Below are 16,934 nucleotides of genomic sequence, written 5' to 3'. Positions count from 1 at the left end.
GCGTCACCCGGCTCCTCCCTCACAAAGAGGGCCGCGACCAGAAGCCCCTGTTTTTATTGCTGTTGAACGTTCCAATTTGATATGTACATTTACTGCTTTGTATAAATTTTGGGATGCGGATGGCGGAAGCCAGTGTGACTGCACATGATTTAACAATTGATGATTGTTTCTGCACTGGATTATTGCGCATCTACCATCAACACAATTATATATTTTGGACTACACAAGCACTTTTTGTGAATCTAGGATTAAAGAAATATACTTATTTTGCACATCTATGAATTTAGGATTGATAACTCACTGTTTGGACTTGATTATGGAATTCATTGAATATTGATTATTTATTTTGTTCACTTTAGCACTTTACTTGAGTTAGCGCCACATTTATACAGTAAAACCTTGGATTGCGAGCATAATTCGTTCTGGAAACATGCTTGTAATCCAAAGCACTTGTATATCAAAGCGAATTTCCCCATAAGAAATAATGGAAATTCAGATGATTCGTACCATTTATTTATAAGTCCTTCAGTTTATAGTCCATATCAAAAGATTATAACAATCTAATAGGTTGTGTAAGTCAATCAGGAGCTACAGTGTATACAAGAGAAGAGAGGCCCCTCTAAGTGTAGCAATATGGTTACATTTAATGAAGGTACAACATTTAGCAACTCACATGGTTGCTGATTAAAAGAGGCACATCTAAGTATGCAGGCATCCGGGGTAAAGCTGTCTACATAGACCATCCTCCGCTTCGCCGGCTCTCACCGATGTCAGTCTGCAATCGTGACCAGGAAGACTACCCTGCAGTAGAGCGATCTGAAAGCGAGGCACGCAGTGTGTAAGGGATGATGTTGATGGCGGTGCGGAGGATGGTCTATGTGGACAGCTTTACCCCAGATACCTGCATACTTAGAGGTGCCTGTTTTAATCATTAACCATGTGACTTGCTAAATGTTGTACCTTCATTAAATGTAACCATATTGCTACACTTAGAGGCGCCTCTGTTCTGTGTTATACTCGGTTTTGACATGACGCTACTTGTATATCAAGTCAAAATGTATTTAAAAATGTTGCTTTTCTTGCAAAATGCTCTCAAACTAGGTTACTCTCAAACCAAGGTTTTACTGTACTTCTAAATATCCTACAGGCATAATACAGGCAGCTGATGGCAGGTCTGCTATTACATGAATAAAAGGTTTTCAACACAAATACAAAGAGAAAAGAGCAGAAAATGGCATCTTATATCTAAATAAAACTTCAGTTATTGTCATCTCGCTAATTTTTTTCTCCTGTTCTATTTATTTCACAAAATGTTCTTTGTGCTTTTCTATTCCTTTTTTTTTTTTTTAATGGGGCCTCTGTGTCTTGCTTTCCTTTTATAGCTTTGCCTGTTGAAAGTTCACTGTTTAAGTGAGATCATCTATCGTACAAGACAGCAGCAACGGGAACTCCGCACTCATGTCGTCAGGTTCCACGAGTGTGTGGAGGAGATGGAGCTGTATTGTGGAATGTGTGGGGAATCTATCGGGGAAAAGAATTGTCAACTCCAGGCATTGCCCTGTTCCCACGTCTTTCACCTCCGGTAAGGAAACTGGAGATATAATTCAATTTATATCTCCTTTAGAAAAGTCAAAATTACTTTGTTTGGATACAAATTCTTCAGTGCGAAGGTTCTTCACCCCTCGGACTCCTTGTCTCCGGCCCTCAGCACAGGTGTGAGATACATCAGTCAACATTATGCCAAACTTTTTGTCGCCAACCCCATGCTTGATTCCCCATAGTGGTCAAAGGGAACACTGTATGAGACAGGTAATGGGAAAGAAAAGGTGCACTGACCATAGCTTTATTGTTGTAAAAAGTGGTAAGTATTTTGAGGACTAGCCGCTTCCTCAGGGCTCTGAGGAAGAGACTAGTCCTTGAAATGCGTTCGCCTATTGGATCTTCACCTCCTGCCACATGGTATGATGTACTGTGGACTGGATGATGCTGTGATATATGATGAGCTTTGATGCAATTTTCATTTTATGAGTATAATACTTACCACTTCTTGCAACAATAAAGCTATGGTTTTAGGATAATGCACTAGGTTGGTGCACCCTTTCTATCTTTTTTGTGGTTTCAGTTGTTCCAGATTTCTCCAGACTTCTCCAGACTTCTGAGGGCAGCAGGATGTGACTTCTCCACAATAAGCCAAGATGGAGACATACAGTAGCCTAACTTATTTTGAGAGGGCACACTCCCAAGTGCAGAAGAATTTGTGTTTGTGACCATTTGCAATGGTAAAGAAAGGTTCCACCTTTTCCAATGAGCATTGGAAAATTGGCAGGATGACTGGCTAATGAAGTGATTTCCATTCTCGAAACTTTAATGCCCTGTACACATGATCGGACATTGATTGGACATTCCGACAACAAAATCCATCGGATTTTTTCCGAATGGATATTGGGCCAAACGTGTCTTGCATACACACGGTCGCACAAAGTTGTCGGAAAATCCCATCATTCTGAACGCGGTGACGTAAAACACGTACGTCGGGACTATAAACGAGGCAGTAGCCATTAGCTTTCGTCTCTTAATTTATTCTGAGCATGCGTGGCACTTTGTGCGTCGGATTTGTGTACACACGATCGGAATTTAAACGAACGGATTTTGTTGTCGGAAAATTTTATATCCTGCTCTCAAACTTTGTGTGTCAGAAATTCCGACGGAAAAAGTCCGATGGAGCCCACATACGATCGGAATTTCTGACAACACAATCTGATCGCTCGGAAAATCCGACCGTGTGTGCAGGGCATTAGTCGTTTTAATAATTGAGCCACAAATGTATTTAGTAAAAAGATTTAAAACACAGTAAATATATAGTCATTAAAACATATCTAAAGTCAGAAACAAAAATGTAATATGTAATACCAATGTTTAAAGCGATTCTAAGAGTTTCGGCTTTTGTTTTTTAAATAACATGCATGTTATACTTACCTGCTCTGTGCAGTGGTTTTGCACAGAGCAGCCCTGATCCTCTTCTCGGGTCCCCCATCAGAGATCCTGGCTCCTCCCATTTGACCAGTGCCCACGCACCGGTATATCCTCGCTCCCAAACCCTGCTCTATGCCTCCATAAGACAGAGAGCTGCGTCTCAGCCCCGCTGGGAGCCAGTGGTTCCCTCTGCTGTGTCTCAGCCAATGAGGAGGGAGAGACCCCGGAAAGCTGAGGCTCCCATGCACATCGCTGGATCGGGAGGGGGCTCAGCAGGTAAGTATTGGGGGGGGGCTGTAGGGGAAGCAATACACAAAAGGTTTTTTACCTTCGCGCATAGAATGCACGAAGGTGAAAAACCTTCAGCCTTTACAACCACTTTAAATGTGGCCATTACATGGTATTTTATTAGACTTTTTCCTTATTCCCATCTGGTGATCTGGCCAGTAATACACTTCCTGTCTTAAGGTGGCTCCATTTTGTGGAGGAACAATTGAGCCATTCTTGGACAACAGCTTTGTCAGTTTGTGAAGCGGGTAGTGTTAAACCAGCCATATACGGTTTAAATCTCAGGTGGTTCAGCGGGGACCGGACGAGATTCAAACCATGTATGGACAGGCTGATTGTACCCAGTTAATCGATCAATCAACTTGGGTACAACCAGCTTGTCAGATTTTTTAAGTGTTTTTTGTTAGTGGCTATAGCCGCTAGCAATAATCACTGTGTGTTCTCCTGACTGGGACAGCTCCCCCTGCTGGGAGAACACAACAGCTCAGCCCTGCAACCATGCACCAATCACGGCATATATGTTGATTAGCATTATCTGATTTGGTTTCTTTATGCATTTCCTACATTCACACCTGCAAGAGTTACGGAAACAGTTTGAATAAATGCCAACCATTTTAAGCAGTGTTAAATAAAGGGGTTGTAAACCTTTTGTGCTGCAGCACCCCCCCCCCCTTTTTCTTACCTGATCCAGATTGTTCCAGCGATGGGGACGAGCACAGTAGTTCCAGCCGCGGTCTCGGGTCCTCATTGGATAGATTGATAGCAGCGGGAAAATTTGGCTTCCGCTGCTGTTAATCAAATCCAGTGACGGGCGGGGGGCTGAGTCCTGCTGTCTGTGTCAATGGATGCAGCAGCAGGACTCAGGAGAGTGCCCGCACGGGTGCCCCCATGGAAAGCAGTTCTCCATGGGGGCACTTGTGAAGAGGAGGAGACGAGAGCGCCGTGGGGGGACCCCAGAAGAGGAGGATCAGGGCCACTCTGTGCAAATCCTTATTACAGTTGAAGGTTAAACAGAGGCCACAATGGTAGCTTCCTTGGCTGAAAACAATAGGAGGGTTTACTTCCACTTTAACTGGCATTTTTTCTGGACAGTTTGGTCCATTAAAGGAAACTGAAAAATGACAGGTTTGTAAGGCCCCTTTCACACTGGGGATCGGCGTTGGCGGTAAAGTGCCTCTATTGTTAGCGGCGCTTTACCGTGGGTATTCGGCCGCTAGCAGGGTGGTTTTACCCCCACTAGTGGCCGAGAAAGGGTTAAAAACCACCGCAAAGCATCTCTGCAGAGGCGCTTTGCCGGCGGTATAGCCACGCTGTCCCATTGATTTTAATGGACAGGAGCGGTGAAGGAGCAGTGTATACAGCGCTCCTTCACCGCTCCGAAGATGCTGCTAGCAGGACTTTTTTTCCCGTCCTGCTAGCGCACTGCTCCAGTGTTAAAGCCCTCAGGGCTTTCACACTGGAGAGACAGCAGCGGCTGTTTCGGGTCAGTTTGCAGGCGCTATTTTTAGCACAATAGCGTCTGCAAACCGCCCCAGTGTGAAAGGGGCATAAGGAAGGTGAAAATAAAGGTAAAAAAAGATAGCTATGATTATTTTATTTCCTGGTGGATACTTTGACTTTGGGTTCTGGCAAGTTTTATTTGACCCATAACATTACTTACTCTATACGTTGATTACCATTATCTCATTTGGTTTGCATTTCCTACGTAAAAAAAAAAAAAAAAAATGCAAGAGGGAGGTGACCGGTCGTGTTGCTCAGCTTAAGGAGGTTCTTCATTTATAATTTTAAAATACTGTGATGAGGCAATATAACCTTAACATAAGTTTCAGCTTCTCCAAAATCGCACTGCTTGTGTTAGGTTTGGATTTGGTGTTTATCCCACTGATCTTGAAAAGGGCTTGCAGAAGTCTTTCTGGTGGCCAAGGATGGTGATGCTTAGCAACCAGCTAAGATCTCCTGTCCTTCTTGATGATTTAACTAGTTGCGCATTAATCTCTGGCTCCCCGGGGTTCCCTAGACCTAAAGCTAAAGCAGCCACATTCCTGGTTATCAACCTATTAAAGTAAACCTCAAAAGCATGCCAAGATTGTTTAGACTGCAACACCACGAAGGGGCAGATCATCTTGGTTTGATTTCAGGATCCTTAAACGAGAAGTAGAGCCAAAGCTTTTTTGGCTATACTTCTCCTGTGGATCACAGTAGTGCAGTTTGTTCTGCACTACTGTGATCCATTTTCAGTCATCGGTGGATCAAAGCCTGCTATTGGCTTACATCACTCAGCTAGTTAAGGCCAGGGAAAGAGCTTAACTTTAAAGTTGGGATCCACCCAGATCCCTGGATCGGCAGTTGGTTCCACTTCTCAGCGAGCTGCCGAGAGCCTGAACCAGCAGCTCCCACCCCCTCCACAGCCCGGCGCTCCAGTGAGAACTGGAGGAGCAGAACAGAGAGCCAGTGACCAACAGTCACCAACTTCCTGCTCACAGAACACTGAGAACTAAGTGGTCAGCGGTCTTTGATTGCTCAGTTCTCAGTCTTAGATCCGGTAGGGGACAGTTGCAGCATCGATCAATGCTGTATCCGCCTAGGTGAGTGTAAATGTTTTTTTTTTTTGGAAAGCCATACTTCTCTTTTAATGAGAAAACCAACTTTGATAAGCACCACTGCAATCAAAAAGTCCATTTTCAGACTAAGGTAAGAGATGTACCTTCAAAAGGTATTGTAGGCCCTTGAGTCATGGTAAAAAAGACTCTCGATTGGTGAAAGCATGGCATTAAGGTTGGGAGGTGGTTATTTGGCCATGCTACTAAATAGCTAATGAAGTGGATATCTTAGGCTGGGTTCATATATGAGCACACAGCGGCTCACAGCAGAAGGCCGGTGCATCCGTTTCAGGTCCGATTTCAGCCCGAATTTTCGGCTGAATTCAAAAGACGCACAGGGCTCCTATGCAAATCACACCGGAGCCGCTGCGGAGATATGTGAATCAGCTCTACAGAGAGCCGGTCACAATCTCCTGCTGTGCGAACTGGATGCGGAAGAACCGCATCCAATTCGCACTAGTGCGAACCCAGGCTTAATAAAAGAAGCAAGATTGGATAGATCTAGTGAATTGGGTGCAAGGGGCAATCAAACAGGTCTGAGGTATCCTCTGCATGTACAGTGGGGATGGAAAATATTCAGACCCCCTTACATTTTTCACTCTTTGTTATATTGCAGCCATTTGCTAAAATCATTTAAGTTCATTTTTTTCCTCTTTAATGTACGCACAGCACCCCATATTGACAGAAAAACACAGAATTGTTGAGATTTTTGCAGATTTATTAAAAAAGAAAAACTGAAATATCACATGGTCCTAAGTATTCAGACCCTTTGGTGTGACGCTCATATATTTAACTCAAGTGCTGCCCATTTCTTCTGATCATCCTTGAGATGGTTCTACACCTTCATTTGAGTCCAGCTGTATTTGATTATACTGATTGGACTTGATTAGGAAAGCCACACACCTGTCTATATAAGACCTTACAGCTCACAGTGCATGTCAGAGCAAATGAGAATCATGAGGTCAAAGGAACTGCCTGAAGAGCTCAAAGACAGAATTGTGGCAAGGCACAGATCTGGCCAAGGTTACAAAAAAAAAAATTCTGCTGAACTTAAGGTTCCTAAGAGCACAGTGGCCTCCATAATCCTTAAATGGAAGATATTTGGGACGACCAGAACCCTTCCTAGAGCTGGTCGTCCGGCCAAACTGAGCTATCGGCAGAGAAGAGCCCTGGTTAGAGAGGTAAAGAAGAACCCAAAGATTACTGTGGCTGAGCTCCATAGATGCAGTCGGGAGATGGGAGAAAGTTGTAGAAAGTCAACCATCACTGCAGCCCTCCATCAGTCGGGGCTTTATGGCAGAGTGGCCCGACGGAAGCCTCTCCTCAGTGCAAGACACATGAAAGCCCACATGGAGTTTGCTAAAAAACACCTGAAGGACTCCAAGATGGTGAGAAATGAGATTCTCTGGTCTGATGAGACCAAGATAGAACTTTTTGGCCTTAATTCTAAGCGGTATGTGTGGAGAAAACCAGGCACTGCTCATCACCTGTCCAATACAGTCCCAACAGTGAAGCATAGTGGTGGCAGCATCATGCTGTGGGGGTGTTTTTCAGCTGCAGGGACAGGACGACTGGTTGCAATCGAGGGAAAGATGAATGCGGCCAAGTACAGGGATATCCTGGACGAAAACCTTCTCCAGAGTGCTCAGGACCTCAGACTGGGCCGAAGGTTTACCTTCCAACAAGACAATGACCCTAAGCACACAGCTAAAATAACGAAGGAGTGGCTTCACAACAACTCCGTGACTGTTCGTGAATGGCCCAGACAGAGCCCTGACTTAAACCCAATTGAGCATCTCTGGAGAGACCTAAAAATGGCTGTCCACCAACGTTTACCATCCAACCTGACAGAACTGGAGAGGATCTGCAAGGAGGAATGGCAGAGGATCCCCAAATCCAGGTAGGAAAAACTTGTTGCATCTTTCCCAAAAAGACTCATGCTGTATTAGATCAAAAGGGGGCTTCTACTAAATATTGAGCAAAGGGTCTGAATACTTAGGACCATGTGATATTTCAGTTTTTCTTTTTTAATAAATCTGCAAAAATGTCAACAATTCTGTGTTTTTCTGTTAATATGGGGTGCTGTGTGTACATTAATGAGGAAAAATAATGAACTTAAATGATTTTAGCAAATGGCTGCAATATAACAGAGAGTGAAAAATTTAAGGATTGTCACTTTCCTGCTAAGGTGGGGATTGTCACTTCCTGTGTCCCAGAGTGAAGTCAGACAGCAGAGAGAAGATGTAATCCCTCTGCTTCCCGCGGCTGCCTGCACAGTGAGGGCGGAACTACAGGGATGCAGGGCAGGTGCCGGGCGGTGATTTGCCAGCCGCCCGATCACCTGCCGACTGGCCCGGCGGCTCACCCACCGAGCAGCTCATCCACTGAGCTGTCCGCCCGCTCACTGGCCCGCCGCTCACCTGCAACTAATTTTCTGGGGGGGGGGGCAATTTCCCCGTTGACCCCCCCCCCCCCCGGATCCCTGGATCCGCCCCTGTATTATATGAATTATAGCATAGTACATATTATTATGCCTACACTTGTCAAAAGGCAATCTGTTTCTTTCTGTCCCTCTTCATACATCCATTCTCTTGACATTTTAGCTGTCTACAAACCAATGGATCTCGTGGTTGTCCCAACTGTCGCCGATCTTCTGTGAAGCCGGGCTTTGTGTGAATCAGAGGAGCACTTTTTACAATAATCACCAAAACTCCAGGACCAGTATGAATCAGAGCAGTTGTGCAAATGGAACATTGTTGGTCTCTGAGCTTGTCTGTTGCCAAGACCATAATCTTGGTGCTACACTCGCACTACCTGCAGCTAACCTGCCCCTGTCATACATAATCTGTTTGTGAAATCCAAAGGACAATGAAGAAGCCAGCAAACTCTACAATGTATGCACACCGGGCTTATTTTTCTTGTAATATTTTTAATATATTTTGTACTTTTCCATTGAACAGGAAAATGTTGATCAACTTTTTATAAACTTTGCCTTTTCAAAGTCTAAGATTGGTAGTATACACTCAGCTTGGGCTTAGCCATTATCTGCAGAGCAAAGCACGATGGGGCATACTGCCAAGAGTAACCAGAAATACCACCAGGCCATTAAGGTATGCTAGTTTAACATTTTATTTCAATCATACATTATTTTAAAGAATTAATAGTGTTTGAGAGTTTTATCTATGAGTTTATGGACCTTTATTACAATCTGCCACCGTTCCAGTCTTCCTGGACTCATTTACTAAAATGCAGGAATGGATCCGCCATGTATATGAAGAGCAGAATATAACAAATGACTGCTTTTGGCTTTATAAAGGGAAAAGGATGCCACGTGCATTCAAAGCCTGAACAGGACTGAATCACTAAGTGGTTTCTTTATTCCATACTTCCACGAGGCCTGTGGACATTAGTGATTTTTTTTTTGTCCTCTCCGGCATTTGTGTGGTGCTGCTCTACATGTCCACATCTCTTTCTCTGAAGAAAGGGCTCTTATGTTCCACAAGCCTACCTCCCTCTGTAAATAAAATATGCTGTGTCTTTTTCTGGTGTTTATGTATGATCTATACTGTGTAACTTACATAGGATCCCTCTGTACATTTACAGTCTTTTTATTATATATTTTTTCCTGTGTGTACATTGTACATCAGAATTATTTCATGGAGTAGTGCTGAGCAATGATAGTAAGGGTAATGTGCTAAGTGTAATAATGTTTACCGGCAAATCAAATACACTGGAAGTTAAAGTTTAAAGCAGATCTGAACTCTCCTATCCTTTATAGCAGGGATATGCAATTAGCGGACCTCCAGCTGTTGCAAAACTACAAGTCCCATCATGCCACTGCCTCTGGGTGTCATGCTTGTGGGTGTCAGAGTCTTGCAATGCCTCTTGGGACTTGTGGTTCTGCAACAGCTCGAGGTCCGCTAATTGCATATCCCTGCTTTACAGCCATGGGATCCGCCATTTTAGCCACCAGACATTTGATAGTTCGGTTGAGAACACAAGCAACTGTGACAGTTCTCATTCACGTCACACCTTGGCTGTAACTGTTTTGAGAAGCAGTTAAGGCCCCTTTCACACTTGTGCGACTGGGAGTGCAAAGTCGCATGACAAGTCGTACCCCATGATTTCCAATGATAACCATTCATATCTGTGCAACTTCAAGTCGCACCGACTTCAAAGTAGTCCCTGCACTACTTTGGTCCGACTTTGATGCAAGTTGAGGTCCACAGACCTCAAGTTTACACAAGCATTCCCTAAAATTGCGACACAATTTGTGGCAAAATTGCACCTGCAAAATCGCGGCTAAATTGGGTGCCAAGTCGCGGCAGTGTGAAAGGGGCCTAAATCAATGGGTTTAGTTCTTAAAGCAGGAACGAAACCCATCAATTTAACAATCTTATGCCGCGTACACACGATCGGACTTTCCACCAACAAAACCGTGGATTTTTGTTGGAAGGTTGTTGGCTCAAACTTGTCTTGTATACACACGGTCACACAAATGTTGGCCAACAATTCCAAAAGTGGGAACGCGGTGATGTACAACACGTATGGCGAGCCAACAAAAAGGAAGTTCACTAGCCAGTGCAGCTCCTTCTGCTTGATTCCAAGCATGCGTGAACTTTTGTGCGTCGGACTTCTGTACACGCGATCGGACTTTCCGACAACAACGTTTTGTTGGCGGAAAATTTGAGAACCTGCTAAGAAACATTTGTTGGCAGAAAGTCCAACAGCAAATGTTCGATGGAGCATACACACGGTCGGACTTTCCGACAACAAGCTCACATCCAACATTTCCTGTGCACACTGGGAATGCTAACTGTCACATTTGCTTGTGCTCTAAACCAAGCTGTCAAACTATCAGATGGCCAGTGTCATGGCAGTTGCAGATCAAACAGAGGCTAAGATAGCAGCTTCCTTGGCTGAAAAGGACAGGAAGATTTAGTTCTGCTTTAACTTAATGTTCAGTTTAAATTAGCTAAATACCCTGTTTCCCCGAAAATAAGACCTAGCGTGATTGTCAGTGATGGCTGCAAAATAAGCCCTACCCCCCAAATAAGCCCTACCCTGTTTCCCCGAAAATAAGCCCTACCCCCCAAATAAGCCCTACCCTGTTTCCCTGAAAATAAGCCCTACCCTGAAAATAAGACCTACAAGGACTTCAACTAGGGCTTATTTGGGGGGTAGGGCTTATATTGCAGCCATCACCGACAATCACACTAGGTCTTATTTTCAGGGGAAACAGGGTACATTCCGAATGCATTAAAACAAAAAGATGTTCAAAGTCTTAAGCAGGCCATAGTGGAGTCGAAAAATGAAAGTTCCGTTTATCGAAAAACTAAAATAGCTCATTCGATTGTACCATAAATTATTTAGATTTTCAAAAGAAATAAAAAAAAGATAAAACAGCATGTTGGATCAGGCACTTTCGACTGTGTCACTAAAATCGTGTGTCGCAGCTGGCACGCTAATGATGCAAAAAAAAGAATGATTCGGTGATCAACACAAATTTCGTTCATTTCTCGACTCGTCTATGGCATGCTTTGGGCCTTTGTTTACACCATTGTGCAGAAATTTCATTTTTTTTTTCCACGCGTTTTGCAAGGGCACAAAGGAAAACCATTGTTCTCTAAGTGCCCTGTTCACACCACAACACTCATATTATGTGCAGATTTTTTCTGCGCAGGAATCTGCAATGTGTGTAAAGGTCACTGAAACGCGCATGGAAACTGACGTAAACTCGTGTCTCTCTGCAAGTAAAATCTGCCCGTTTTTTCCATTAGTTTTTCTGCACAGGTGGTGTGAACAAGGCCTTACAGTTGGTTTTCTGTAGCAAGTAGAAAAGCTTGTCTCCTGCATCTTTGCTCTGTGTGGAAGCAGTGGTCTGTCTGCAGAGGTCCAACACACCTACTATTGAGTCAGAACTAGCGCTTTCCAATCAGCAGGTAGCATGAGCATTGCTGATTGCCCAGAGCTATAGCTGGGACTCAGCAGGGAAGATGATGGTGTCTGACTCAGCAGAGAGACCACTGTTTCCACACAAAGAACAAGGGTCTTTCTCTACAGAATACTGGCAAGGGTTAAGGCTTTTCTAAAGAAAATGTTTTGATGCATTGAATATATATTGCTGATTTAAACTTAACATTCAATTGGTCTTTAAAAATGTTGTCTACTTTGTTGCTACTTGTTACTGTACTTTGTAATTCTTCATTGAAGTGCCGTAATCCCACATGCCTGAAGGGCCACCTTTAAAAAAAAATCAAGATAATATAATGACTTACAATGAGTACAATAAAGGATTCAGGAGTAATAACCCTCTAATTACCTAATAACCTTCAACTTCAACCTGGTAGGCAAACAGAGCATTGGGGGAGTGCAGGGAAGGTGATTATGAATGGCGGTTATCAAGAGAACCTGTCACATTTTTCTTAACGCGCAAATAGATTTACTTTACAGCTGAACTATAGGCATACAGCTAAATAGTTAAACACTTCTCTGGAAATGTTTGTCCCTGAAAACATCCTTCATTATAAATGGTCAGTCAACCCAAAACTCACATTTCAAGTTTTGTTAGATAGTGGCGAGTTAAAACGCATCCCAACCCAAAACCAAAAATGTGATATACTGTAGCTTACCAGACCTCAGATGTGGTGTTTGCATTTGTTTTCTTTTTTTTTTGCAGGTGCTTTTTTCCTTTATTTTCACCCAGTGATCCTGCCAATAACACTCCCTGTACTAGGGGGACAATGCATATCAGCTATACTCTATGGAGGAGCAGTAGTGTTGTTACCCTAGGCCAGTGATGGCGAACCTTGGCACCCCATGATGCTCAACTACACTGCAGAGCGCATGAGCATCATGGGAAATGTAGTTCCAAAACATCTGGGGTGCCAAGGTTCGCCATCACTACCCTAGGCAGCTCTCCTGATTTGGGGTACCTACAAACACCTTCCCCTCTCCTCCTCTCCATTATATAGGGTGTTCTGTAATGCACAGAAGATAGCATTGTTTGAGATTTTAGTTCAGTGTAAAGAAAGTTACAAGCATCCTGGAATTCTGGAGGATAAACAGATATTTTCTATATTTGTGTTTACATAACCTTAAAATTCGGGGGAGATGTCTGAGTTCCTGAGTCTACACAGCTTTTAGGAGGGGTTCTCACTCTCCCCAATGGAGTATCTCACATAAGTGAGTACACCCCTCCCATTTTTGTAAATATTTTATTCTATCTTTTCATATGACAACACTGAAGAAATTACACTTTGCTACAATGTAAAGTAGTGAGTGTACAGCTTGTATAACAGTGTAAATTTGTTGTCCCCTCAAAATAACTCAACACACAGCCATTAATGTCTAAACCGCTGGCAACAAAAGTGAGTACACCCCTAAGTGAAAATGTCCAAATTGGCTCCAAATTGTCATTATTTTGTGTGACCACCATAATTCTCCAGCACTGCCTTAACCCTCTTGGGCATGGAGTTCACCAGAGCTTCACAGGGTGCCACTGGAGTTCTCTTCCACTCCTCCATGACGACATCACAGAGCTGGAGGGTGTTAGAGACCTTGCTCTACTCCACCTTCCGTTTGAGGATGCCCCACAGATGTCCATGTCCAATAGGGTTTAGGTCTGGAGACATGCTTGGCCAGTCCATCACCTTTACCCTCAGCTTCTTTAGCAAGGCAGTGGTCGTCTTGGAGGTGTGTTTGGGGTCATTATGTTGGAATACTGCCCAGTCTCCGAAGGGAGGGGATCATGCTCTGCTTCAGTATGTCACAGTACATGTTGGGATTCATGGTTCGCTCATTGAACTGAAGCTCCCCAGTGCCAGTGTTCTGTCGAGAAGTGACCCCCCATCGAATAGTGCCCGCGCATGCGCAGGACGGACCCCGCACTTCAGCTGATTTGCAGATCAGCTGGAGTGACGTGACTAGGGGGCTAGCGCACATCGTAGGAGGCATCTCACGATGGGAGATACCATTTCACGGCCACCATTGAAACCTATACAAACAGCGGGGGGAGACTTTAGTTCTCACATTGTGCCTCGCTGTTGTGGGGCGGCTTTACAGTGTGCTGATGATCCAGTTTTGTCTGTGTTGCAGGGCGGGTTTGCTGTGTTGAACGGCCAGTTTTGCCTGTGTGAAAGGGCAGGTTGCAACACAGACAAAACCAGCTCTTCAACACAGCCACTAGTCGCCCTCCAGCAGCAGCGATGCACAATCTGAGAACTACAGTCTCCCCCACTGTTTGTATAGGTTTAAGTTGTGACTGTGAAATGGTATCTCCCATCGAAAGATATCTCCTACGATGTGCACATGCGCCCTGGTTACGTCAGCCCAGCTGATTGGCAAATCAGCTGTTGTGCTGTTCCGTATGGTGCATGCACACTACATACGACAGTACACCAGAAGCACTCATACAGCCCCAGACCATGACACTCTCACCACCATGCTTGACTGTAGGCAAGACACACTTGTCTTTGTACTCCTCACCTGGTTGCCGCCACACACGCTTGACACCATCTGAACCAAATTAGTTTATCTTGGTCTCAGACCATAGGACATGGTTCCAGTAATCCATGTCCTTAGTCTGCTTGTCTTCAGCAAACTGTTTGCGGGCTTTCTTGTGCATCATCTTTTGAACAGACTTCCTTCTGGGACGACAGCCATGCAGACCAATTTGATGCAGTGTGCGGCGTATGGTCTGAGCACTGACAGGCTGACCACCCCACCCCTTCAACCTTTACAGCAACGCTGGCAGCACTCATACGTCTATTTCCCAAAGACCACCTCTGGATAGGACCCTGAGTATGTGCTCTCAACTTCTTTGGTCGGCCATGGTGAGGCCTGTTCTGAGTGGAACCTGTCCTGTTAAACCGCTGTATGGTCTTGGCCACCGTACTGCAGCTCAGTTTCAGGGACCTGGCAATCTTCTTATAGCCTAGGCCATCTTTATGTAGAGCAACAATTCTTTTTTTCAGATCCTCAGAGAGTTCTTTGGCATGAGGTGTCATGATGAACTTACAGTATCCAGTATGAGAGAGTGAGAGCGATAACACCAAATTTAACACACCTGCTCCCCATTTACACCTGAGATCTTGTAACACTAACGAGTCACATGACACTGGGGAGGGAAAATGGCTAGTTGGGCCCAATTTGGACATTTTCACTCAGGGGTGTACTCACTTCTGTTGCCAGCGGTTTAGACAACCACTTACGGACCGCCCGCCATTGTTATGCGTTGGCAGTTTGAAGAGGGATATCGATGTTATGGCAGTAGCTCGCTGCCATAACCCCGGTATCCTCTTCTTCAGCGGGTGGTCAGCTTTCAGATAAAAGTGGTCTCTGCAGCGGATTCGCTGCAAGATCACTTTTATCGGCGTTGGGAGAGGTGCCCCGCCGCGCTCTGGTGCCCTCCGCCGCTTACCGGAGCCACCGGCAGCGGCGGAGGCGATCGCGTCTGCTCCGGTCTGTGGTATGGAGCTGAGTGAGGGGAAGATGGCCCCCACCTGTCTCCATACCACTGCAGGGTGGAAGCGACGTTAAAATTTCACTTCCGTCCATAGCTCTTAAAGAGACTTTTTTTTTACATTGCATTTTAGTGTAAATGTGAGATCTGAGGTCTTTTTGACCCCAGATCTCATATTTAAGAGGACCTGTCATGCTTTTTTTCTATTATAAGGGATGTTTACATTCCTTGTAATAGGAATAAAAGTGATACCATTTTTTTAAAGAACAGTGTAAAAATAAAAAATAAAAGGTAAAATAAATAAAAAAAAAAAAAAAAGGGTGCCCTGTCCCGTTGAGCTCGCGTGCAGAAGCGATCACATACGTGAGTAGCCGCATAAGAAAACGGTTTTCACCACACATGTGAGGTATCGCCGCGATCGGTAGAGTGAGAGCAATAATTCTAGCCCTAGACCTGCTCTGTAACTCAAAACATGCAACCTGTAAAAATTTTTAAATGGCGCATATGGAGATTTTAAAAGGAAAAGTTTGTCGCCATTCCACGAGCGGGCGCAACTTTGAAGCGTGACATGTTGGGTATTAATTTACTCGGCATAACATCATCTTTCACAATATAAAAAAAATTGGGCTAACTTTACTGTTGTCTTATTTTTTAGGTAAAAAACTGTATTTTTTTCAAAAAAAGTGCGCTTGTAAGACCGCTGCGCAAATATGGTGTGACAAAGTATTGCAACGACCGCCGTTTTATTCTCTAGGGTGTTAGAAAAAAATATATATAATGCTTGGGGGTTCTAAGTAATTTTCTAGAAAAAAAATGATTTTAACTTGTAAACAAGTCTGAAAAATAGGCCCGGTCTTAAAGTAGTTAATGGCTGTGTGTTGAGTTATTTTGAGGGGACAGCAAATTTACACTGTTATACAAGCTGTACACTCACTGCTTTACATTGTAGCAAAGTGTCATTTCTTCAGTGTTGTCACATGAAAAGATAGAATAAAATTTTTACAAAAATGTGAGGGGCGTACTCACTTTTGTGAGATACTGTATATTATAAGAATGAATGCGGAGCAGTGGGAACACCCCAAGATGGAAGAGCAGAGAGCAGAGACTCTGGTTGTCTTTATTGCATCCCAAATCACCTTCTGGTGTTCCCAAATAATATAAAAATCCATCCCACCAGACTCCACAAAGGGTCCTTTCACACTGGGGCGGGGGGCGTTGTCGGCGGTAAAGCGCCGCTATTGTAAGCAGCGCTTTACCGTCGGTATTCGGCCGCTAGCGTGGCGGTTTTACCCCCCTGCTAGCGGCCCAGAAAGGGTTAAAACCACCGCAAAGCGCCTCTGCAGAGGCGCTTTGCCGGCGATATAGCCGCGCCGTCCCATTGATTTCAATGGGCAGGAGCGGTGAAGGAGCAGTATACACTCCGCTCCCTCACCGCTCCGAAGATGCTGCTGGCAGGACTTTTTTTACCGTCCTACCAGCGCATAGCTCCAGTGTGAAAGCCCTCGGGGCTTTCACACTGGAATTAAAGCAGCGGCACTTTCGGGTCGGTTTGCAGGCACTATTATTAGCGCAATAGCGCCTGCAAACCGCCCCAGTGTGAAAGGACCCTT

The 16,934-nt window shown here is 44.4% G+C and overlaps 1 protein-coding gene across 1 annotated transcript in view; it reads left to right on the top strand.

Annotated features, from left to right (window-relative positions):
- The window catches only part of RAPSN (receptor associated protein of the synapse), a 73,397-nt gene extending 63,791 nt beyond the window's left edge, over positions 1 to 9,606 (top strand). Inside the window, exons 7-8 of the mRNA XM_073604403.1 lie at positions 1,383 to 1,582; positions 8,465 to 9,606. Coding sequence (XP_073460504.1) covers positions 1,383 to 1,582; positions 8,465 to 8,537 — 273 coding nt within the window. The 3' untranslated portion in view covers positions 8,538 to 9,606. The remainder of the gene's footprint in view (positions 1 to 1,382; positions 1,583 to 8,464) is intronic.
- The last annotated feature ends 7,328 nt before the right edge of the window (positions 9,607 to 16,934 follow it).

Source organism: Aquarana catesbeiana, linkage group LG11 (assembly GCF_042186555.1).
Source record: "Aquarana catesbeiana isolate 2022-GZ linkage group LG11, ASM4218655v1, whole genome shotgun sequence".
Classification (NCBI taxonomy): Eukaryota; Metazoa; Chordata; class Amphibia; order Anura; family Ranidae; genus Aquarana; species Aquarana catesbeiana.
The sequence above is the reverse complement of the archived record's forward strand: the minus strand, read 5'-3'. Positions and strand labels throughout refer to the sequence as shown.